Consider the following 26,348-nt stretch of genomic DNA (forward strand, 5'->3'; position numbering starts at 1 on the left):
TTTGAACAGACATACAGAAAAACGTCTCACATTACCATGGCAGTCTCAAGAATGGCTTGTCAAAGCTTCTTGAGGACTTAAGTTTTCTCCCATTCAAATTAGCAATGTCAAATCCGAAGTTAACTATAGAAGTGAGAATCTAGGCGAAAGTGAGTGGTGAAAGAGAATCTGAACTACCTTGGGGGTTCCAGTTTGCAGACATTGCTGCTATAATGGTTCTAAGGGGTTGCTCGTGCGTAAGTTGCCGCCACTCCTGGCTAGGTTACCTGGTTGAACCCTTTCTGTCTGGACAGCCCTTCACTTCGTGGCTGTTTCAGTCGCTAGCAGAATCCGTCAGTGGGCGTTTCTTGAACTTCTTCCAGCAAAGAAGTTCTTTGACGCCAAGTCTCCTCCTACTCTCCCTGCGCGGAAGCCTTCTGCGCAAGGAGGGTGTGGACAAGCGGAGGACCTGTGCTCTCCCCGCTGGTCTCCGGTGAAGAGTCCTGGAGCCTCCTCTCCGATTCCCCCATCTGCCCCCCTTCTCCACTGGTGTTACGCTGATTTCCTTCCCCAGCAGATGGGCTGCCTCTCTCCCTACTGGGACCCTCTCCGGCATCCCTCTGGAGCCTTCCCTCCGCCTCTAGCTCCAATGGCAGTTCCCTGACAGCTGCATTTTGAGGGGGGATTTCATGGAATAAGGGAATGGAAAGAGGTGGCTGTTGAAGAGGCAGCTATAACAAAAAAAATTGCCCTGCAAATCCATGGTGTTGTTCTCTTGGCTCTCACACAGGAGGCAACACGAGCTCCTCGTAGTCAGGTGATTGGCAGCACAGAGGGAAGTAGCGGGTTGCAAGCATTACATCTGTAGCTCTGTGTGGGTGGGAGAGAGAACAAGATTTAGAGCTGCAGCAACAGCGTGGAAATGAAACAGTACACAGCTTAGGAAGGCAGACGGAGCAAATTGCTCCATGCTTTGGTCGTTGTGCTCTTTGTTTGAAGAGGCCCAATCAGCGGCGCTCACATGGTCCTGGGTGATGACAAGGGAGTACATTGCCCAGTGCTTACTTTTCAAAATGAGAGTATGTAAACTAGGCATTCCTCTTCCACTTACCCCAAATTTAATGACCAATGAACTGTGTAATCAACCTGGTAACAAACTCCTGCCGTAAGTGCCCCTTTTGTCTTTCACCATTCTTACTTGCCTCTTCCAAAATGTTCTCAGCACTGCCTTCGTTGCTTATATTTCTCAGTGTCTTAAAATGGCAGACTATTCAATTGGCAGTATATGGGAAGAGCAGATCACCTAGGTCTTTGCCACGGATGAGCAACTGGTTGGCTCCAGAGTTTGGGGAGCTTTGGGCAAAATGCTTCCGCACCGTCGACCCTTTGTCCTTAGGCCCGGATCAGGAGGCAAGTTATCTAAAGAGAAAGTGGTAGGCAAGTGGGGGATTCTGCTACACCTCCTCTGTCTTGTTTGCTTGCTCAGAGAGGACAGACAGTAACAACAGAAGACCTGGAGACTCCAAGGTCACCAGTGGACCCTGCCAGGAGCCCAGCCCTTCTGACAACTGTCAGTGGCCCCGATGATAATTTCTCCAGCAGAACAGGTGGCAGTTTCATCCCAAGTCTGTGTTTCGGAAAAGGGATCTAAAAAATTAGAACTTCTGGCAAGCTCCTCTGGTCTTTCAGGAACAGCTGGGCTGTAGCAGTTTGCCCTCAAGGGGCGCTTTTTCAGATTTCAGACTTTGCTTGAACTGTGGTCTGCCTTCTATTTCAGGGTCACGGGCGGGGAGCTCTTTGAAGACATTGTTGCCAGGGAATACTACAGTGAAGCCGATGCAAGGTGAGTGGTAATTCCATTTCCATCTGTCCCCCTCCATCCTTCTTCCTTTCCCCACCCTGCCCCCTTCTTTCTGCTCCCTGATCCCATGCCAGCTTGTACCTGTGCAACATTAACCCATCCATGACTGGGGCGAAGGCTTGGACTCAAAAGGTATCACAAGGCTACAGCAAAGTTCATAAAACCTTTGGCACCAGTGGTTGCCATGATGTGCCCCATTGCCACATGCAGTGCCAGAGCCTGCTCCGTGGCTTTTCCGTCTGATGATCAGATTGCAGCAAAGGATGGGGCTCCTCTTCCTTTCATAGATATGAAGGAGATGGCATTTTGGCAGGTAACACTTGCCCCATTACAGTGCTGCAGGGTGATAAAAGGTAACACTTGCCAAAATCCACTCCCCCTTTTAATACCAAGGTTACGAGAGCTCTTTCCTCTTATTGCATCTGATTATCTGAAGCGAATTGCCTCCGAAATGGACTCTCACCAAGGTAGGCCACCACCGCAGCTGCTTCATGCTAAGGAAAGAGAGACAGGCAGGAGAGATTTGGCTCAAGACCTGGTGGGCTGATGGCAGGTGTGTTTTTCTACACCACTTGTCTTGAGACTCAGTATCTTAAGATTCAAAGGCTTATGACGTTTGCAGGTTACAGAATGAAGGAGGCCAACGCCAGGTGTTTCGTTATTCAGCTCTTTAACCCTGATTCAACTTCCAATAGATTTTGGTTTACCTAGCCTAGATTATATGAACAATTGTGGATGAAATCCAACCCCCCAACTCCCCCCCCCCAAAAAAGCATGAGAGTCTGTGAAAGAAGTGAAAATTGGACAGAACATAGTTTCTCAGGATCAGCTCTTGCTGTCCAAGTTGTAGATATCTCTTGAGGATCCCAGGGCTAAAGGCTGACAGGGTGAGAATAGCGAGGCTTACAGAGCATCATCTTCACTGTGTTCATTTGAAAAAGAATCAAAGACTGGAATACAGCAGCAGGTAGAACTCAAAGTATAGCAGCAGTGAGTGGAAAGGACCCACGACCTGAATGATACAGAAGAGTGCAGGGTCAATAGGGTTTGGACTGATGGAAAAGTATCTGTAATGCTTGAGCACAGAACTACAGCTGTCGCAGCAAGAGCCTGTTGGTGAGGGCAGAACCGCATTAGCCAAGAAACATGGTTGGGGAGCTGCCTTTTTTGTCCTGCTTGCATCTCACCTATGGCTACTTCCCATGCTGCTCCAGGGAGCGGAGGAACTATTTGAGAGAGGTGAGATCATGTGGGGAGGAGCCATGCGAGGATCAGAAGCTATCTCAAGTACAACTCTTGGTGCTGTGGCTCTACTCTCTCTTACATGTACCCTCCATTTCTGTGTCAATATGAGAAATAGCCACAGGGGGTGGCACCCATTCAACTACTATAAAGTAAGACCTAACCTTTTGTTTTTAGATTGTAAGCTCTGTGGGGCAGGTGCCTGTTTTCTTGTACTTTATAGACGATCATGCACATTGCTGGCCTTATATAGATAATGAATAATGAATAATAATAATAATAATAATAATAATAATAATGAAGTAGCATTATTTATATTGTGTTTGAGCATCTCTGAACTTGGCAGCAAACCAGGGGTCTCTTAACTGAAACTACTAGCTGTCCTTTCCACTTTGTGTTGTTCTATAGTTTTTCTCTAGAGTTGACCACAGGCTCATTCCCTTAAAGGGGAACCAACCTAATTGATAAGAAAGCGTTTTTTTTTGTTAACTAAGATAAATATAATAGAAAATAATGGTGGAGGATTTTTATTTTATTTAATTTAGCCTGAGGGCTGCTTTTCCTCATGGTCAAATTTCTGGGGGGTTGGCAGGGACCAGAGGCAAAAGTTTGTGCAACAATGCATGCAACTCTTAAAGCAGGCTGCATTCCAGCCACATAAAAGTCACAAGGGTTTTGCACCCACCCATGCACATAGCCACTATTCAGCCAAGCAGGATTTATGACCACAGTTCAAGGACGTTTTCTAGCCAGACAAAGCTGCATTGAGAAGCATTGTCTGGGGAGAGTTACAAGGGCCAGATAGAGAGGTGTTGGAGGGCCACATTCAGCCCCCAAGCCTGCAGTTCTCCATTCTTGCCGTAAATGGAAACAGTAGAACCTGTTAGTTGCAGTTGTGTGATTATGTGGCTGTTGCCAAACACAGAGTTGTTAAAAAACACAGCCTCTGAATTGAAATTTGCAAAACACAGTAGGGGAGAGATGCTATATGTGTGGCCCATTTGTCTCAAGATGTAAATATTGGCAATTGGATCCATTCCTAGTCTCAATAGGTAGTCTCAGGTGACTTTGTGCCATTACAATAATACCCATAGAAGTGAATTCAGAGAAGTAAGGAAGCCATATCACTTTCTTCTAAAAAACAGAGTGTAGAAAAGGGAGGAAAATAAAGTTCTGTTGGGCCATTGAGGGTTGTGAAAGTCAGAGACTTAGTCCCAAGGGGTCAGGCCATAAAGAAACATTTTGCTTTACAGTGGGCTGTGGTGAGGTGCTGCAAGAGGCAACCCATGACGCTGTAATTTAAGTTAAATAATGGGCCCATTTCTACCAAAGGGCGATAGCTTAGTGGTAGAGCACTTGCTCTGCATGCAAAAGGACCACATCTTCAATTTCTGCCATCTCCAGATAGGAAAGACCCTTGTTTGAGACCCCAGAGAGATGCTGCCGGTCAGTGTAGACAATGCTAAACTGGATAGTCTGACCTTTTATAAGGTAGCTTCCTATGCTGTTGTGCTAGATATGTTTGTAAAGACACAGCAGGGGAGACTGATGTTCTTCTTGTGTTTCTTCCAGAATGCAGAGCAGGGCTATGACGTGTAACAGATTAAGCTTTTTCTCAATAAGGTTTTATGTAGACTATGGCCTGGAGGCCGTTGAGGGGTTTTTTTTGCATCTGCTTGGGTTTGTATCTGCTTCAAGGCCCATTTGGGTCTACTAATATGCCCCCTCTCATCTTATGTTGGGCCTACAGAATTGTGCTTACTGTTTCTTGTAATCTTCCATCTCTTCCTTCATACAAAATTCAGATAGATGTTCATTGCCTAGGAGGGGGCTTCATGTATTTGGGGGCTGACCCTGTCCAGAGGAGTAGAGAAGCACTGCTTCTCAGATTCAGGTGAGCTCCCTGAGAAATGAACTCCCATTTGTTCTATAACTATTTATTAAATTGTGCTAGCCCTTTGGGTACGTAATTCTAGTTGGCATAGTAGGATTTTTGCAAGGTACCTTTGTGGGATTTGGGGCCAACTTCCACTTGTAGTGCCAGTCTAGGCGCTACCAGGAAAGAGACACAGATTCACATTCTTCTTATAATTATTTTTGCAGTCTAATTTGTATCCCTTTGCGGTTGGGATAGGGAGAGAAAAACAAGCAAAATGGTATTGTCCCCAGAGGGCAGCCTGCCCTCCTTAAAATCTAGTGAAGGAGGCAAGAGAAAGTCAGCTTTGGGGCATCACTCTGGCCAGGCCTGTATCCAGGTGTGTCCAGGGGTTAGAACAGCCTTCGCCAAACTAATGCCCTCCAGCTGTTGTGGATTACAAGTCCCATCAGCTGTACTGTCTGGGGCAGGTGGTAGTTGTGTTCCAAAACAGCTGTGGGTCACCAGATTGGTGAAGCCTGGATGAGCAGGTTGGGTTTGGAGGGGATCCGTAGAACAGCTGGGAGAGGTACACATAGCACTTCTCTGTGTTGCGTCCTCTCTTCTTCCTCACATTTAAAATGCATTTTTGTAGAGAAGGCCCCATTTTAGCTGCAACTTCCAAGTTCACTGCAGAAGATACCCAAGGAAGCCTAAAACCTATGATCAGCAGTAATGTACTTGGTGAAGATTTCTCCTTTTGACATTTTCAGCACTCAGAGGTAAGAGCCTCTGTTTTCAATGGAGCTTATTCCCATGTAAGTGTGCCAGAATCCAGTCGTGATTAGAGTCCATTTTAATTTCCAATGACCTAGTTGATCCTGTAGGACAGAAAATGGTATTAAAGAAATAATCAGATAGCAACTAACATAACATTTCTGCAAAGCAAGTTATTTTTATCTGTCCTGCCTCCTTATTTCATTTATTTGTTTTAGAGATTTCTAATCCCACTTTTTCATATAGAGCCGCCCCCACCCCCTGTCTAAGTCAGTTTACAGCATTTAAAGCTGGTTCTTTAGACACCCTTCCACAATCAAATTCCAAATGCACAGCTCACAGCTGAAACAGATTTATATGCATGCATTTATATGCATGCATTCCTTCCTGTAATTCCTGGCCATATTTAGTGACCTGTGACTACCAGGGGTATTCCCTCTCCTTGAAACACAGATGTACTCTGAAATATTAAACACTTCCCTGGTCATAACTAGGAAGTGCAGTTTTCCAGAACTTACTAGCTGTTTCAAAAGACTGACTAAAGCAGCCACTTGTAAGCTATGGTGATTGAAAAGAGCTAAGAGGAGAATTACCAGCAATGGTTCTGTCCCTCTTTTCCCTACTTCCTTGTGGAAGGGTGTCTAAAGAACCAGCTGTTGGGGACCCTTGATCCCAGCTCTGAGATCGCTCTTTCAGATCAAGAATGAAGCCCAACCATTTTATTCAAAATACTGAAGGTAGGTTTCAGGTTGTGAATATATATAATCTGCCTGTGTGCAGAAGGTCCAGTGCAGAACTAATAATAGTTTGGACAAACCATTTATAAAAACTCCTTGCATCTTTGTTGTTACCTTAGCCCAGGACTGGGGAACCTGTGGCCATCCAGATGTTGGTGGACTCAACCAACCCCAGTCAACATGGCCAATGGTTAGAAGATTGTGTTTTTTTAAATCTGGCTATACGCATAACTAGCAGTTCACAATTCTTTTCAATAGTATGATCTTCTCCTTTTTCCAACTGATAGGACTTTTGACGTTCCCCTTTTCATTTTAGTGTATTTGAATGGGAACACACATCAATCAGTGTGCAAGCTTGCTGGCACAAGCAAACTGCAAATAGTGGAGTCCATGAATGTTGAGTGGGCCGCTAAACTGAGCCTTGGAAGCCTAAATTGTTTGAGATCCAGCGGACGGGGTAGAACTGAAGTGTGGTACACGCTATGCGGAGATGTATAAAATTATAGATTAACAGCAGAACTTTGGCACATCCAATGAAGCTGAATGTTGGGAGATTGAGGATAGACAAAGAAAGCACTTTTTAACACAGCAGATAGCTATGGAATTCATTCCCACAAGAAGTCGCGATGGCTACTAACTTACAGAGCTTTAAAAGAGGATTAGACAACTTAATGAAGGATAAGACTAATCAATTACTATAGTCCACAGTGGCTTCACTGTCAACAGCTACTAGTCTTGATGGCTGTGTTCTACCTCCACAATCAGAGGCAGTACCTTTGAGTGCCAGTTGCTGGAAATCACAAGTAGGGAAAGTGTGTTGGATCAATCCATCAACCTGATGGATGATTTAGAAGGATTGGGTCCAGCATCACTTTCGCTGCCCATGTGTGACAGTATCTGTACTCAGCAGAGTTACATCTCAACACAGCTCCTTCCTTGGAAGCGTCTTTGGGGTTGAAGGTACACACGCAGTAGGCAATAAACACTCATGGATGCCATAAAGATTCAGTCAAGTGCAGAGGTTTACTTGACAGGCATAAAAGCATATTGGTAGCAGCTATAAAAGGTAAAGGTAAAGGACCCTTGGGCAGTTCACTCCAGTCAAAGGCATCTATGGCGTTGCGGCGCTCATCTCACTTGTAGGCCGAGGGAGCTGGCGTTTGTCCACAGACTGCTTTCTGGGTCATGTGGCCAGCAGGACTAAACTGCTTATGTGGCTGGGGCAGGTGTGGCCTAGAGAGAGTCCTTAAGGGCCAGGTAGAGAGCCATGGAGGGCCACATTCACCCTGAGGGTCCGAGTTCCCCACTCTTGGTCATGCCCATGCAGCAGTAAGGTTGGGGGATCAAATGAGCTACTTTGAGTTATTCCTGTCCCCACTGTCTGCAAAGGTGCCAGTTATATCATCCCATGTTAGTCCTCATATCTAGCACAGGACTGTCTTGGGCTATGCAGTTTTTCTCACTAGCTTCTTATACTGAGCAGGCGGAGTATCCTGGGGTAAAGGAATCTGCCTTTCCTGGAATATTTTCTGCACACTGAGCGTGGTGCTACATTTCCTAGGCCAGACAGTTTGCCCAGATCCAAGAGGTTCACAGCGGTCAGGCTTGCAGGTCGTGAGCAATGGCCTTTCACACAGTACCTATCCACACCCATAGATATAACCCTCTCTCTATTTTTCCATGCCAGCCTCAAGGGGTTCCTTTGCTGTCTTTCAAAACTACTTTTATATACACGACTTCTGTAGCCCCAAGTGATCTGTTTTGGAGGGGGTGGGTGGGAGAGGCTCCCTTTGGCACTGCTCTCCATTCTCAGATCCTGACTGCACATAGTTTCTGGTGCTATTAACAGCCATCTGCACACATCTTGTGATAACCCCCTGTGGTCTCTGAGCTTTCACAACATTGTTTCTCTCCTTCTCTTGTCCCCCATATCCACCCTGCCCCCTGTCCCTTTCTGTCTGTCCATCTGTCTGTTGCTGTGGATCTTTCCCCTCCCCTTTCCCCCCTTTTAATCTCTGGATTTTGTTTCCTGCCATGCATATTTTGGTTGTCGTCTTCTTTTGCTCACTCCCTTTCTATAACCTTCCTGTGCTCTCTTCTTCTTCTTACACCTTTCCTGCCTTTCTTCTGCGTATGATTTCTCCACTTCTCTCCTCCTGATCCCCATTGTCTGCCCCTTTCCCAACCTGCCTCCTGTCTTCCTTCCTCCCTCCCTCCCTCCCTTCCCGTTTTGTTTTGCAGTCACTGTATCCATCAGATATTAGAAAGCGTAACTTACATTCACCACTATGCCATTGTGCATAGGGACCTGAAGGTCAGTATATATATGCCTTTCACCCTCTCAGAATGTTGGGTGGGGAGCGTAGGCGCTGCCATAATAGATTGAATCTGGTCAGGTCTGGCATTCTGCCCTGCCAGGTTCCTTTTATTTTTGGCGTATGGGGAGGGCAGTTATTCAGAGTTGGTTTCTTCCCTGCCCGAACTTGCATGACAAAATCCTTCTCATCAACGCAGAACTCCAGTGAGACTGGTTGGGGACCCTGAGACCTTCCACACAAGGAAACACCCAGGCCCACATGAACCACCTGGTTCCAGTGATCCTGGCACTGACAGTTATTGTCCATAATGGGGGGAACTAAAGCAATTGGCTTGATTCTATAGCATTCATCATTCCATCTCTCCCATGTCTTCCCACTCGTGCTTGTGTGCGCGTTCTCTCTCTCTCTCTCTCTCTCTCTCTCTCTCTCTCTCTCTCTCTCTCTCCTTCTCTCTCCTTCCCTCCCTCTTCTCCCTCTCTCTTTTTCCTGATCTGCATCTTTTATCTTGTTTACCGGAACCCCTCCTTCCCAACTCTTGTCCCATTTACTTTTTTGGGCCAAAGCATTTGCATGTTGCCTTGGAGATCAGAAGTCATACAGTTTAGGGAGTGTGGTGCACAGCCATCAGTGCCAGCAGTTTGGGGCATGTAGCTACTCCTAGCGATGGAGAGTGTAGCATCACTGCATGTGCCTCCATGCATAAAAATAAAAATCCATGCATGTAGAAAACTTGCATGTCTGGAAGAAGGGTTCTTAGCCTAGCCTTCCCTCTGCCTTTAGTTTTCTGTGTGTACGGGATTTTTGTGTATGGAGCAACATTCCAGCACATACCACATTCACCCAAAGTCTGAAGTTGTAGCATTTGGAAGAAGACTTTAGGGTCTTATCTGCTGTTTTGTGAGAACTACATCTTCTCAGGGAACACATCTCCTGGGTTTTGGTTCAAAAGGTGGGCATCACTTACTTTTTCTAGGAAGGAAATGGGCAAAGCACCAGCCATGTTGTTTGAGAGCGATTGATAACAGAAACGGTCTGGTTGGATGAACCTATGATGCAACTGCCTGTAGGGTTTTTAGGAGTCAATGAGGCTTAAGGCTCAGTGCCCTACTTATGATCTGGCTTTGGCAGTAATCCAGAGTTGAGACACAGTAGGAGATGGTGTAAGGAGATAGGCACACCCTTGACATTTTTGTGAGCTCGGTAGGTGGGAAATGGCTCTGCTTGTGAACTTAGCAGTACCTCCTTGCTTCCTATTATAGGCAGTTTGGCTCATGGCAGTATTAGGATGCTTAGGTGTTCTGTACAGTCCCACTACCCAGAGATATCACTTTCAGATCTCCCTTCCTTCACTCGTTTCATCCCAGAACAGTGGGAGGTTTTGTATTAGAGGTGCAAGGTGGGGAACCCTCCGTAATTCCACGGTAAACCATGGTTATGAATATGTGTCCTATGTGGATTTTCAGCCAGAGTGGAAGGCTTTTAAGCCTTAATTTTTCTCTATACTTTTAAAGCAACTTTGGGGAATGTGTGGGCCATCCAGATGTTGTTGGACTGCAGCTCCCATCATCCATATCCATTGGCCATGCTGGCTGGGCTTGATAGTAGTTGGAGTCCAACAGCATCCAGAAAGCCACAGGTTCCCTATTTCTGTGTTGTGCAATATGCAGGATTGGGGATTTTGTGGTGGAAAGATGCTGTTTAGTTTTTAAAATAGAGAATACATTTTGGCTTGGAGCAAGGTTGCAAAACCTCCAGGCAGTAACCATATCATGTCCATGCTCCTGACATCCCCCTAGACAACAGTTGGCATTAAATACACAATTAGCAGGGGATGGGGGAGGAGGCAAACAAGAAACATATTGATCTTTGACTTGCTGCAGTGGCATGTGAATAAGCCCTTGGTTTTTTGTTTCCCCTCCCGGATGGCTGTATTTTTGTGTCAGTTCCATTTCTAAGCCAAGTGGGGTTTTGTTGGCTATCTCCCCCTCCCCTTCCTTTCAAAAGTAGCATGCCCCAGACATAGCATTAAGGGACAAAGCTTGTCAGGCACACACCCTTTGACTGTCATCTGGCTTATTTTAGCAAGCAAGTATGTCCTGTCATCATGCTGGCAAGACAATAATTGGATGAACCGAGGCCAGCAATAGCATTTCGGTAACTGAAGCTGGAGCCTCAAGTGCTGAAGCTAAAGAAGTATCCTCGTGGTAATAAGAGTGAGTCTCCTGTAGTCACCAGAGACACCCCCTCGGGGGAGAGATTATCACATGTGTTGGGCAAAACTCCAGAGCTCTTTGAGCACATTGAAGCTGGCAGCCTCTTCACAGTGCACAGGTGACTGCTGCCAAGTTGGCCCTGGGAAAAGGACAGGGCTATTTCTGGATCATGGCCATACCGTGCTCTATAGTTTCCTAAAGGAGTACTTTTCCTCCTTCCCTTTTGGAGCCCACAGTTGACATTGAAGGGCCTTTTGCCTCCGCAGACAAGAGTTGCATGCAGGTCCCTATTAATACAGATCAGACGAGGGCAGCATCATTTGACACCCATCAGCTTCACGGTGGTTCTGGAAGTTCACTTGGCCTGATCTACTTAAGACAGTGTGGGGCAGCGGGGTAGGTGCTGGTGGGAAGGCAAATTCTATTCTATGGATCATTAGAAAAGAAATGGCGATTGTTAAAAAATTAGTTGTTATTTATTTAAATATTTATAAGCTGCACTTCCCTAAAAAATGCAAGGTTGCACGCAGCATACAAAATTGCAACAAGTACAACAAAAACATCAGGGGGAAAATCAGTAAAAACATCAGTAAATACTGGTTGGTAAAAAGAATTTCACATTGCGAGGGCCTGTGTGAATAACACTGTTTTTAGGATAAATCTAAAAGAAGACGCAAATTATTTCTGCCAAACCTCTACAGGCAGGGAGTTCCACAGGTTAGTCCCTAGTAGGTCACCAATATCATAACGGCATTAGAAAAATCTGTAGTGCGCTCACACTTGTTATACCATGGACAGTTCTGGTTGCCTCAATTCAAAAAGGATAAAAGCTTCAGAAAAGGGAGAAACCAAAATGGTTAAGGGTATGGCGTGACTCCTTTGCGAAGAAAGGTTGCAACATTTGGGGCTTTTCATTTTAGAAGGAAGGTAAGGAGACACAATAGAAGTGCATAAAATTACGTTTGTTATGGAGAAAGCGGAAAGAGAGAAGTTTTTCTTTTCCATAACGCTAGAACTCCAGTGAAGCTGAATACTGGAAGATTCGGAACAGACAAAAGAAAGTTTGTACTTAAAACTGTGGCATTCGCTCCCACAAGAAGTACCAGTGGCCAGCAATTTGGATGGCATTAAAAGAGGGTTAGACAAATTAAGGAAGGAAAGGGCTAATCACTGGCTACAATCCACAGTGATTCCACTGTCAGAGGCAGTTTACCTCTGAATACCAGTTGCTGGGGAGAGGGCTGTTTTGATCACATCCTGCTTTGGGTTTCCTGTAGGCATCTGGTTGGCTAATGTGCGAACAGGATGCTGGGCTAGATGGTTTGGGCCAGTAGGCTCTTCCCATATGTTATCATGCTATTTGAGAATAGAATAGGAGATCCTTTCTGGGTAAGAGGAGTGTCCAGAGTTGTGCCAAGCCAGCCCCCCTCCCCCCGGAAAAAAACAGGTAGTGTTATAGCTCAGTAACAGAGCCCATGCTATGCATGCAGAATATTCCAGGTTCATTCCCTGGCATCTCCATATATAATGTGGAATATAACCTACACTGAATGGCAGTGGCTCCCCAGAGTTTCAGACAGGCCTTTCCACATTATATATGGAGATGCCAGGGAATGAACCTGGAATCTTCTGCATGCATAGCATGGGCTCTGTTACGGAGCTATAACACTACCTGTTTTTTTCCGGGGGGGGGGGGCTTGGCACAACTCTGGGCACTCTCTTATGTTTCTCTCCATACTTTCCAACACCTGAGAGAGTTTAATTTCCGATCAAGGTAATTGTAGCATTTTTGTGAGCAAGCAAAATGCCATGTCAGTTGGGTGTGTGTAGGTGTGTGTCAACTGGCATGCATTAGCAAAGATATTTCCAAATGTTACCTTCAAAATATTCTGCTTTACAGTCTAGAAAGAACTTTTATTTTTTAAGTGTTGAATCCAAGAAGCTTGAAATAGACATATTTTAAATTGCAGATGGCTTCCAGGAGCCTAGGTATCTTCAGAACTAGCAAAGTCATCCAATCCAATTCCAAACAAATGAAGACAGTACTCATTGATGGGCAACAAAGGTCCAGATTTAGGTACACTCCAGCAGCCTATACACACCAGAAAAATAGGCACCATGCTTATATTTAAAAGGTGCATTTGTTGGACATTAATCTCTAGGAGTCTTAGGTCACATCCCCACACCATATATCTGAAGCACTCTCATTCCACTTTAACAGTCACAGCTTCCCCCAAGAATCCTGAGAACTGTAGTTTGTTAAAGATGCTAACCCTCTGAATTAACTCAGTTATTAGCCACAGTTGTAGACTGTCAGTCCAGGGCTAGCCAACATGGTGTCCTCCAGATGTTGTTGAACTTCATTGGCTATGCTGGCTCAGGCTGATGGGAGTCCAACATCTGTAGTGCACCATATTGGCTACTTCTGCTATAGTACATTTCATGTGCACATGAACACATGAGGCTGCTTTGTAGTCAAACCATGGCCCATCTACCCCAGTATAGCCTACTCTGGCTGGCAGAAGCTCCAAGATCTCATGCCATTTTTTTTAGCTAGAGGTGCTGAGAACTAAACTATGTGCTCTATGACTGAGCTATAGTTCCTCCTAAGGTATCCAGTTAAGGGGACGCAGGTGGCGCTGTGGGTAAAACCTCAGTGCCTAGGACTTGCTGATCGTATGGTCGGCGGTTCGAATTCCCGCGGCGGGGTGAGCTCCCGTCTTTCGGTCCCAGCTCCTGCCCACCTAGCAGTTCGAAAGCACTCTTAAGTGCAAGTAGATAAATAGGAACCGCTTTATAGCGGGAAGGTAAACGGCGTTTCCGTGTGCTGCGCTGGTGCTGGCTCGCCAGATCAGCTTCGCCACGCTGGCCACGTGACCTGGAAGTGTCCTCGGACGGCGCCGGCTCACGGCCTATAGAGCGAGATGAGCGCACAACCCTAGAGTCGGTCACGACTGGCCTGTACGGGCAGGGGTACCTTAACCTTTTTAAGGTATCCAGTTAGGACGGATTTATCTAACCAGAATGATTTACCCATCTCTGCATTGCATTCCAGTGCAGCAGAAGTTGGACTTTCAGTGCAATACAATAATAAACCACTCAACTCCCAGAGATGCCAGTGAAGCTGATTAAAATATATTCACTAAAAGAACCCCAAAGGATAGAAAAACCCACTGCATTACATGTCATTTTTTTAATTCTCCCAAAACCCATAGGGTTGCACTTCCCCAGTGACGAGGATCTTACTGCTCCTTCTATTCCATTGCTCTTGCATCACATAATTATCCTTGGGCTCTCCTTTGGTTAGACTCTATTCCTCTGCAACCCTAAAAACCCCAGCACAGAAAATGTTCTTTCTTATTTAGAGCCCATTACCTTTCTCACCTGGCACCTGATCCATCACCAATTTCACTTTCAGGGAGAGGGTGAGGGAGAGAAAGTGAGCATGTCCAAATAACCAATTAGATTCTAGGCTAGCACATGCATAAGCGTTAGCAACCAAGACAACAGCTTGGCAACAGGAGCAGCTGAACCAGGATACCTTAAAAATACTAATGAGAAGGGACAGAGCCCTCAGTCTTGGTCTGGAGAAAGCAGGCAGGCAACTAGCACTGGCTGGTTCAGCCACCCAGAGTTTTTGCCAGGTTTGAGGCAGCGCAATATTTCTGCTACATGGAAGAGGAAGGAAGAAGGCTGGAATGATGTGTCCTCCTCGGAAAGGGGAAGGCATGGTAGAGCACAAGCATTTGCCTTGGAATGACCACATACATCGACAAAAGGCATGTTTTCATAAAAGTGCCATATGCTAATTTATATAAAGGTAAAGGGGCCCCTGACCATTAGGTCCAGTCGTGGCCGACTCTGGGGTTGCAGCACTCATCTCGCTTTATTGACCAAGGGAGCTGGCGTACAGCTTCCGGGTCGTGTGGCCAGCATGACTAAGCCGCTTCTGGCGAACCAGAGCAGCTCACGGAAATGCCATTTACCTTCCCGCCGGAGTGGTACCTATTTATCTACTTGCACTTTGACGTGCTTTTGAACTGCTAGGTTGGCAGGAGCAGGGAGCAAGCAACGGGAGCTCATCCTGTCGCAAGGATTCGAACCGCCAACCTTCTGAATGGCAAGTCCTAGGCTCTGTGGTACAGCGCCACCCACGTCCCTTTATATAGATAGGTGCAAATTTGGAAATATTTCCTACAATTAAAAATGAAATATAATACTTTTTGCCTTAGTGGTGATGACTGTGAGCAGGTGGCCTCTGTTCCTGCTGTCTTGTTTCTAACTTTTGGAAGGTGTCTGCTCTTCTCCTTTCTTAAGGTTCTTCATCCCTAAGAGGACATCTTCAAATACTATCTCTTGTAAAATAAGACATGTGGCCACCCTAGTGTGCCTTCCTCATCGTAGGAAGTAAATGTGATGTCAGTGTTGCTCTCAGGACCTAGCCAAATGATGGACATCCAAGAGCACTTAATGTGGATTATTTATTTAGATTAGAAAATGATAGCCCACCATTCAGTTCTCCACCCCTCCAGCAAGGCTTTCAACACAGTAAAATATAAATGCAATCAATAAAACATAACAGCATTGAAATCACATAAGAAATAGAACAAGCATGTAAAAGCAGTTTGAAACTAATTTTAAAGGGAGTAAATGTATTAAAAGACCTGGAAAAGGTGTGTTTTTTTTAAGGGGTTTGTGTAACACTGAAATGTTAAGAAAGCATGTACCAGGTGAACTTCGTACCATCCCTGGGGCATCCCCAGTGAGAAGACTTGCTCCAACATTTCCACACATTTCACCTTAGGTATCTGGGCACCTGGAAGAAGGCCTCTAAAGAAGATTTGGACGTGTAAGCAGGCTGATTTGGAAAAGTGACCCCAGTTATTTATTTATTTTGGCATTTATATATTGCCCAATTAACCACATCCTCTAGGTGATAACAGATTGAAATAACTATACAATCAAATTAGCAACTGAATCAGTCAATAGAAAGGCTGAACCAGCACAAAATTACCATAGTGTAAAATCAGCATGAAACCACACAAAGCAGCCTAAGATAAATAAAAACAACACTTAAACCCAACAAGGGGGAAAAATGTTTTGAAGGAGCAGAAAGTGCAAAATGCATTAGCACCCTTTTCCTACTCTGAACTGTGTTCAGAATCTTGGTGCTCAGAAAGCGATAAAAGGTTGGCTATTTTCTTTCAAAGAATGCTTGTGGGGTGAAGGGGGGGGTGTATTTTAATACATATTTATAACTGGAAGAAGTGGTGACACCAAGAAGGCCATTCATGAGCTGATCTCCATTTTCTCTGGACAAGGTACATCTTGTATATTGTGTGGCTTTTGAGGCAGCTACCATAAGATTTATCACCATGCAGTTTGAAAGCCTACAGATTAGTGTCCCTCGTCACAGCTGTGTCTCTGGGGACTTTACTGGTCATTTTATTGGTAGATATATGTCCTCCACCTAAATGCACACCGGGTGATAATGTCAGCCAAATTCTCCTTGTGGAGGCCCAATGGATGTGGCTGCCCACCCCCTCAAATTCAAGACAGATAAATTGCTGCAAATAATAATAATAATAATAATAATAATAATAATAATAATAATTTATTATTTGTACCCCGCCTATCTGGCTGGGTTTCCCCAGGCACTTGGGGCGGCTTCCACAAAGACCAAAAATACACTAATATGTCATACATTAAAAACTTCCCTGAACAGGGCTGCCTTAAGATGTCTTCAGAATGTCAGGTAGTTGTTTATCTCTTTGACATCTCATGGGAGGGCGTTCCACAGGGTGGGCGCCACTACCAAGAAGGCCCTCTGCCTGGTTCCCTGTAGCTTTGCTTCTCGCAATGAGGGAACCGCCAGAAGGCCCTTGGTGCTGGACCTCACTGTCCGGGCAGAACGATGGGGTTGGAGACGCTCCTTCAGGTATACTGGGCCGAGGCCGTTTAGGGCTTTAAAGGTCAACACCAACACTTTGACTTGTGCACGGAAACGTACTGGGAGCCAATGTTGGTCTTTCAAGACCGGTGTTATGTGGTCTTGGCGGCCGCCCCAAGTCACTGTGAACTCAGGTCTCTGTATGGAGTGCTTACTTCACATGTATGTTGAATGCATGGTGGAGAGAGAGTATGTACCCACTTTTTCCACTATTCAGGAAAAAATCCTGTCCATATGCAGTGACATTTCCAGTAGGTAGGGTTCAACTCTAGTATCGAGGGAGTTCTGAGCAACTTTCCAGCTGGTTGAGGTGTCCAAGTACACAACACCAAACGAAAAGGAAACACAGCACCAGAAAAATAGATGCCAATATGCACAAAATGCGCACATGCTAATTTATATCTATACGTGCAAATTTTGGTATAGATGCAAAATCCTATAACTTCCAATGAATAGAAAATACTGTACATCCGACCAAAAGGGAACAGACAATGAGTGATCAGTAACCTGCTCAGACTGTTGTCCAGATGACCTTTTGATAGGCAACTCCAAGGTCCCTTCTGCTCTCCTTCCTTCTTACGATTCTTTACCTTTAAACAAGACTTGGATAAGACAGCACTTCAAATAAAGGACAAATGGCCTTATAGTTGGAGGGCTGCCTCATGTTTGGCGGTCTTTAGCAGTGGCAGTGCACTGCCATTTTAAGTTTCCCATAGTGTTTCAGAGCAATTTTGTGCCAGGGGTGTTGTGGGAAATGTAAAATAGTAGCTCACAGATTTAGGGCACTTGTTGGCAGTGTTAGGGCCTATCAATGTGTTGAAGTTTTGGCAGCCATAAAAGGGTCCTGGGCCTGGCAGTAGGGGTTTGGGAAAGACTTTTCAGCTATATTAGTCAACTGCTTACAAGGTCTTTTCTTGTCTTAGGAATAACGGCTGTTAAGATTTGGAGTCAATAAAATACAACTTATCACCAGGTCTTGCTAACAGGAGCAATGTCGGTTGAGTCTAGATATTAGGGTACTTAAGGAATTAGTTTTGTGTGAATTGTGCTGTGAACTGACTTGATCCACAGTTCCTGAACTAATAATGTGCTGATCAGAATGTAGTTATCCTTTAGATGTCATACATCTCTACGTAGTGATGCAGTTGCTGGCTCAAAAAAAATTAAATAAATTTTGAAATGTGTATTTAGAGAGAAAATATGTTTAGAAACGTGAATTTTATTAGGTTTCTTTCCAAAAACATTTATTTAAATATGCATTTTTGTGTGGATTTTTGTGTAGATATTTTTTTAAAATCACAAATCGGTGCTGAAATAGTAACAGATTTATGAATTAACACATACAAATGAGGTCAAATGAAACTGCCCTCTTCTGCCATATTGTTTTTGGGAGGATAGGAGGTGCTGGTAGGATAATATTGAATTAAAATAGTTTGTTCATGTGACATCTGCACACCTCTAACAAGGAGTAACTTATTCAGAACTGATCAGTGCGCAGTATGAAAGTGTGTTGCATATAGGGCAAAACCAGATTCTTTAAGAATGAGCCAGGAACTCTTGTCATGCACAACTCTAGCAGCAATATGTTAAGGGTACAATGAGCAAATGCCTTAAAGGGACCCATCATTTCCCACACAAAAGCAGGGTTGTCGGGCCTGATCCATGTAGGAGTTGCTCATGTTTCAGACGGCAAGCTGTAGAACTTAATTTTCTTCGTTTGGATTCCATTTTTATTAGTGGCAATCCAATTGGCGTCTGCAGCTTAGGATACGAAACAAAATTAGTTCTTTCATTTGTAGACTGAAAGGAATTGGAACCCAGATTTTTAATGCCCTTACCCAAATATGACAGTACTATTCCTTCTGTAGGGCAGGTAAATAATTCATATCTTACAGCATGGATGAGGAACCTATGACCTCCAAGATGATTCTGAGCTTCAGCTCTCATCAACCCCAGCCAACATGGCCTATGATCAGGGATTATGGGAGTTGCAGTCAAGCAACATCTGGAGGTCCACAGGTTCCCCAATGCTGACTTAAGCGATGCCCCAATTTTAAATGCACTCTTTGTTGCAGTAGTCAGTGATGTAGATAAATTTATCTATGTGCATAATGAAAGCTATGAGGTATAGCATTGGCATTATCCATTTTATTCTTAAAATGATCTTTTCTTGTCCATTGGGTGATCACTCTCTTTCTGTGTCAGAATTCTGTGGAGACAGATGAGCTTTACACTGTGTTGAAGGTCAACAGGATTCAAGGACACTCTCCTGAGATCAGCTTGTTCATTCAGTTCTTTAGGGATAATCATTTTCAGTACATTAGCGATGTGCAGGAGGGAATAATCACTTATTATCAGGGACCCATATCACACATGGATTACCCTAAACTGGGACTGCTTCATTTTTAGATGGACACGCAATATATTTTATGTGTACACCTAAAGATGTAAAGTTTGCTGTTACATAATGTGTGGAACATCCCATAGAGCTGAAACAGTTTTGGCAAATGTGTGTCCGAGGACAGCATTTGCCACTGGTAATCATGCCTAACTATCTTCCCCCTACTTCCCACTACAACTATGCTTTCAGATATCCAGCTGTAACCCCACACCGCACCTTGGCTTATCTGTGAAGCTCACTCTATTGCCTTATCACATTCAAGAGGGACTACAAATAGGCTGGAGGTTTTCTTCAGATTTACCTTAGACTCTGCCACGGGCTCAGAGCAACCTAAGAGCTTCATCCAGATAGAACAGGATTTCTGCAAACTTCTAAGAAACTCTCCAAATGCATTTGGGCTATAAACACTGTGGGTTTATTTGGTGGTTTCACATTAGTGGACGGTGCTTACTCTTGGATGCAAGTCAGGGTATCTAATATTCACCACTACCACCCCAGAAAAACCCACTTGCACCTCCCAAATAGTTGTTCCTGAGGGTTCAGGGAACCCTCCAGAGCAGTATAGGATATGGTTCATTTGCTGGGGTCCATGTGCCCCACCAAGGCCACCTGGGTTGACACCTTGCAGGCCCCCTTTATGCAGGTGCCCCCCCCCCCCCGGTCTTACGAGCAAGGGAGGAGGCTGGTGACTGTCACACCACTGCTGCTGGAGTGTTGGGAGGGACACCCAGGGCAACATGCCCAGGGCCCTGCCAAACTCTGGAGCCAAGCCGGAGTGATGGATCCCTAAAAGGCAGGTGAGTGCAAGAAGAGTGCTGTTAAGTAATGCTTGTCTGTTTTGGCCTCTGGGAGAATGTATCTCTGGAAGAGATACTGATGAACAAGTAGAGATGGGGCATAATTGAGGAGCTTAGATGTGAGCCAAGCCTTAGAAGCGGCTGCTTCTGGTGTTGCTTAAATGGTTGCTTGTGAAATTGTTAACGGTGGTGATAATTGGTTGATTGCCTTCCTTAGCAGGGCCAAGAGTGTTACACAATGTCTGCTTGGATCTAGGCAGGAAAGTACTAGGATGGCCATTTGCATATTAGAGAGGGGGGAAAGTGGAAATGCATTGCCAAAAAAGGACACCGATTTGCATACCATTTGCCTGTGCTACTTAATACGTATAGATGTAAACTGGGAAGCAATTACTACAGTTTAAGTAGAAATATAGTAAATCTTCACCTAAGACTGTGACCAGGTAGTCTATGTGCCAGATCAATCTGCTGTTCAGGTGCTAACCGTTGACGGGCAACTTCAGGGCTCTTCTTGCTCTCCTGTCTTCTGATTCTTACCTCTAAACCAGACTTGGATCAGACACGCCTTCAAGTTGAGGGTTGTCCCATGTGAAGTAGGGCACATGGCTATGCCATCTAAAAAATGGAAATGTGTGATTAGAGAGAGGATAGATTTCAGTAAGCCCTTCAGTGAATGTTTGGACTTCTTGCTGTTCCTGAGCATTCACATTTATGAAATCAAACCTGCACATGACCAAGTCTTCTACTTGCTTTAGAATGGTCATCTTTTAAAATTCATCATGCTTCACAAACTCCTGAGATCTTCTCAAGCCATGTAATGGGGAAAGAGGATTATCACAGAGGTGTTCCAAGTACTTCTTTGTTTCTTTTTAAGGGACAGCCATCAATGTATACACTGAACATCTAATGTTCCAGATAGCATTATTGGGCTGGGCTTTTTTGGCTTTCTCTCATTCCTGCCATGTGGTAATAAGTCACAAAAAGTACAATAATCCTTAGTTGGACATACTTCTGCCGCCTCTGCGAGATGAAAATAAAAAGCAGTGACTGCTACATTGGTCATTACGTTTGAATATAGGTATATTTAAAATTGCCCATGGACCACCGTTGAGTTGACAAAGGATATAAGCAACCGACTCAGTCAAACTAATTTGAAACCTTTGGTAAATTCTGTTTGAGCGTAAGTGGATTTGGTGCCAAGCCTGCTCCAGATTTGAGGAGGCCATTGATGGAAGTGCCCTTGTGGGCCTCTGACCACAAACATTGCCGGTGGTGGAAATTAAAATTTCACAGAATGCAGAAGAATCATGCTACGTTGGGGACACTGTATGAAATTATAAAGACTTGAGTCCCTGGTGCACCTAGTCACGAGGACTCGGGGCAAACCTTTGCAATGGCAGGCCCTGTCGGGTGGAGGTCTCCTGGCAGTGGTCCCAAGGTGTTGAGTGCTGACGTCAGACCTGAATAGGTGGCCTGCAGCTCCAGAACAGGGTTGTGGAAGGTGATGGGAGTTTGAGGGCAGAGATGACAAACTTCCTGTGACCCTCCTTAGAAGTTCCATTCCTTTGCCTTTCTTTAGTTCAGCAATGACACCTCTGGTGTCCCTTCTTCACCTGCTTTGTAACTTGTCCCCTGGCTGTCAGATTGCCTATCTGTCTTGAGTCCTTGCATTTTAGCTCTCCCAGAGCGAGGCGAGGGGCAATTCATCATTCTGCAGTCCTAGTCTCACTTTCCCAGAGTTTGTATCTGTAACTTGGGGTTTCTCTTCTTTTTGCAATTAGAACCTGAACAGAGAGGGAGTCAGATTCCTTTATTTTCCATTCTCCCTTTCCTCCCTTTCCTTGTCCTTCTTCTCCTCTTCCGTTTTCCCTTTCCTTACTTCTCCCCCCATTATTCCCACCCCACCCCACCAGCCTGTGTGGTTGTTACCACTCACCGTGAACTAACACGCCCCCTGGTGTTTGCATGCAGTCATTGCATCCAGCAGATCCTGGAGGCTGTTCTCCATTGCCACCAAATGGGGGTCGTCCACAGAGACCTCAAGGTGAGTTTTCTTCCCCACTGCTCTGTCCGTCTGTCCGTCTTTGTATCTTTGCATGTTTTTTTTTTAAAGAAGCGGATCAGTTCTGAGTTGTTCAGACCAAATTTCCTAAAAATCCTGTTGCAGGATCCTCTAGTAATCAGACCAATGGAAAGCAGTGATGTACTGCTTGACGATGGATTAGGACATCCCTGTGACAGCCCAATCAGAAATCAGCTTAATGATACCTGCAAATGTACTGTAGCTTTTGCTGTGATTCCTCCCCGGGCATGGCTGACCATTGGGGAACAATATTCTGCACACCAGGTGATACCTGTCATCTTAACAAAGGGAAAACTGCCCATTTTTTAACCCCCTCTAGACGTGGTCATAAGGTTTGAGTCAGACACACTGTTTATTCAGCTTTTTGCTCTGTTGTAATAATGCTGTTGGTGCTTGCCACAGTTTTGCAGAGCTAAACTTTATTAGTGGCACTGCAGAGATGGTTGCTTGGTTGGAGGCAGCATTCAGGCGGAGTTTATTGCCACACGGTGGCAAACTCACAAACTGCACCCTTAATGTAGAGGCAAAAGACAAGTGGAGCACTTTTGAGCGGGGCTTGTTCAGAAGGTTCTCATTTTAGGGGTTAGGAGAGGTGTTTACGTGCCTTTGACTGCAATGGTCCAAGGAGGTAGCATGCATGAGTGCTTGCTAGCCCTTGTCAGCTCAGACAGCCAACGGGCTGGCACAACGGATTTCTTTCGCTCACTATAGAACAGCCCCGTGGGGTGGGGGGAAACGACCTGCAGCTCCCTCCCTCCAAGAAGCACAGGAAGGAACCCAAAAGGAATTGTCCTTAACAAAGGACTTCACTTGCTTTAAAATAGTCTATTAATGCACCTGGGGCTGTTCATTTCTATTCCAGTAGCACCTCTGCCTGAGCAAGTGGTATCAACCATTCCTAATTCTTTTACTCCCAAGCCTTCTGTAATCCCAGTTATATGCCACTCATTGTGCCTGACTGTTTGAGGTTGCCCCCATAATATTGGCAGGCACGTAGTCCCTTGCAAAGAAAGCATTTTTGTGTTTACCTACTGCATGGTGAAGTGTTTCTCCCATCCCTTACTATTTTTTAGCTAATCTGAGCTGATTTCTGGGCAGCTGTCAGGTGGCAGTCCAGGGCGACATGGTAGGGTCTAGGACAGCCGAATTGCAATGCTTTTCAATAAATGATTCATTCGGTTCCCCAACTGCTCCCTGCCCTTTTCCGCTTTCCTTTTAGCCACTCATCCTCCCACCCTCAACCATTTCCAAACTTTTTCTCCTCCCATGGTGGGTGTCTGGGGCAAGGGCTCCAACAAGAGCAGTAGATGAAACAGATATAACATCTCTCCAGATGTTTGCATGCATTATGTCTGGTTTAAATGTGTGCAAATTATTTGTTCACTGTGACTTAACCGTATTGGATTCTTGTTCTCTGTTTGTTCGCTCCCTGTCTGGTCTCTTTACAACACTCTGGGCCTGGAGCCATGGAGTATTATAAAGAGATCCTGTTTTGACGAGTGTAATGGACAGTTGAGGTTCAGCAATGCCTGTGTTTGTTAGAGTGGCAATGAGATAATGGGGAACATTTACAATAACAACTCTGTGTCTGTGTGTGCAATATGTACTCGGGCGCTACTTGCTGAAAAGTAGTGTGGTGTTTCTGTTGGCACCTAGAAAGATCCTGGGCTACCCCTCTCACTCCAATTCCACTGTATTTGCTGATACTTTTCATATTGGGCTTTGGGACAGAAATTTGACATTAAAGAAGTTATGTGTTAATAGTTTAACTTTCTGCTTAACACAAACAATGCCTGATTCTTTTATGCACCGTTTTGGGGCTCACCAATTCACACAGTTCTTATTTGGCTCATTTGCACATTGACCTTTCCTTGAGATGGCTTTCTTTTCAAAATTGCCTAATAATGTTTTGCCTGAAACTACCTAACATCTGACAGAGGCAAGTTGTTGTTTTTTATGTGTCCATTAAAAAAATGTACCCAGAACTTTGGACAATGTTACTTAAGCATGAAGGCCCATTGATAAGTGTTATGCTGCTGAAAAGATGTTCTCGGGAATAGTGTATGATATTACGTTAGTAGCAGCAATGTGGAAGATCTTCTGATTCTTGGTTACTATAAATATTTTCTCTAACCAGTTTTGAAATGAAGTCCATCAAATATTAAACCAGAATTTCATGCATGGGCTAGTCCTATGGTTATGGGTGGGCCTCTTGCCTGCCCTGTTCTTGCACATGGGATTGTACAATTTGCAACTGAGCACCTGTTATTCCAAGGAACAGGGCTCTTGCCTATAATACTTGGCTGAAATGCAGTACTGGTGATAAACACACATCTATGGTAATCTGTAAGGCAGGGGTGGGGAATCTGTGGCCCTCTGTATGTTGTTAGACTCCAGCTACCATCAGCCCCAGCCAGCATGGCCAACAGTCAGGGATGGTGGGAGTTGGAGTCCAGCAGGACATTGAAATGACACAGGTTCCTTGTCACTGCTGTAGGAGAAATGGTTAATAATTACTAACAATATGATTAGATTTCCTCTTGTACTAGCCCTTTGCTGCAAAGGGTACAGTCTCTTTGATTTAGTGTAACTACTGATGGAGGTTCATCAGATGATTTGCAGTTAAATAAAGCCTTGGATCCAGATTTGATACTTCTTTTTTGCTACTTGTTTTAGGTGAAGGCAGACTACAGATGTGTATATTTAAATGCTATTGCATCATGCTGATATATGAGGAAGCACAGTCTCACTGACTCATTGTGTTCATACAACTGATACACGTTTACAGATAGAATAAGGCAGTCTTTCTCCATAAGCCTTTGTGAATGAGATGCCATTTACGGTAACTAGGTTGGATTGTGCCTGCTGAAAAAAGACTGCAGGTTACACCAAGTGTTAATGGGCTGAAGAAACAATGGGTGCTCATCCTTTGGAAATGTAAAACCTGAAAATCAAAAGCAATTTGTTAAAACTGTGCGGAGAATCAGGCTAGAATCTGTCTATGTATATCATTAAACTGCCGTTTAGGTGTCTAATCCCTATGTATCAAATAAGAAGAACTGGATGGCTGTTTAGCTGATAATTTCCTTTGCTGCTAGCATGTGGCGTTAGAAAGCTTGTCACCCAAAACATACATACATTTACTTAGAGGTGAGTTCTCCTTTTTATAATGGAGCTGCCACATTATATGTGTTTAGAATTGTAGGTGAATGTATTTAAATTGTGCTGGTTGAATGCCTTAATTTATTTCCTAGCCTTTTGCAAAGAGCTAGCTTAATAGCTAAGCGAATGAGTAAAGACTAAAAAATACTTGAGGACATCATAATTTTGGCCAAGGAAGATTTTGTGGGCTTAGCTGACAGTTGATTGCTTTCAGACTTGAGTAGTCAACAGTACAAGTGCCTGTAGGAAGTTTCAGTGAGCATTGCTCACAATGTTGACTGTACATTGCTTCATAAAGTTGCACTGAGGACCCTGAACCAGGCCTGATAGGAAAGAAGACAGCCTTCCAGGTACATTGGACCAAGACCATTTAGTATCATGATCTCTACCTTATACTGTGTGAGCCAGTCTTTACAAATTGAACTATTTGGTATCATTGTGAGGGTGCTGGTTTCTGGCATGTAGAGCCGTGCTTTATTGCTATGATAAATAGTATAAATAGATAATCATGTTAAAAATAGCAACTAAGATGGTACCTCTGGAATGCATTCTTTGTTACTGGAGAATAAATGGTAGAATTGCTTTCCTACATCTATCAATCCATCTAATTTGGTATTTCTTGTAAATTGGGCCAAGAAACTAGTGGCAGTATTAGAAACTGAGATATGAAAGCTAAGTGCCAAATTGCACCTTAAACCTAGGTTATAGGCGGAATGTCTAGGTACACCAATGTCTAGGCAATGGAATGTCTAGGCACACCAATGTCTAGGCAATGGAATGTCTAGGCACACTTTTATATAATATGAATACAAAGCTGAAAATTAATGAACTGCAGCTAAAATATTATGTTCCTTTTTCACATGGTCTATCCCACCCCCCTAATATTCTTAAGAGGGTCTCTTTTCCAGTCTTCAGAGTGTAGCTGGAAGTGGGGAAGCAGAAAAAGGTCCTCCTTTCCTTCCACTCTGCAGTT

The 26,348-nt window shown here is 44.5% G+C and overlaps 1 protein-coding gene across 13 annotated transcripts in view; it reads left to right on the plus strand.

Moving 5' to 3' along the window:
- The window catches only part of CAMK2B (calcium/calmodulin dependent protein kinase II beta), a 209,361-nt gene that overhangs the window by 110,748 nt on the left and 72,265 nt on the right, over positions 1 to 26,348 (plus strand). For all 13 annotated transcript variants that reach the window (XM_081890914.1, XM_081890924.1, XM_081890923.1 and 10 more), the window contains exons 5-6: positions 1,757 to 1,822; positions 22,102 to 22,174. In XM_081890914.1, coding sequence (XP_081747040.1) covers positions 1,757 to 1,822; positions 22,102 to 22,174 — 139 coding nt within the window. The remainder of the gene's footprint in view (positions 1 to 1,756; positions 1,823 to 22,101; positions 22,175 to 26,348) is intronic.

This window comes from Podarcis melisellensis, assembly GCF_964234715.1.
Source record: "Podarcis melisellensis genome assembly, chromosome: 15".
Lineage (NCBI taxonomy): Eukaryota > Metazoa > Chordata > Lepidosauria > Squamata > Lacertidae > Podarcis > Podarcis melisellensis.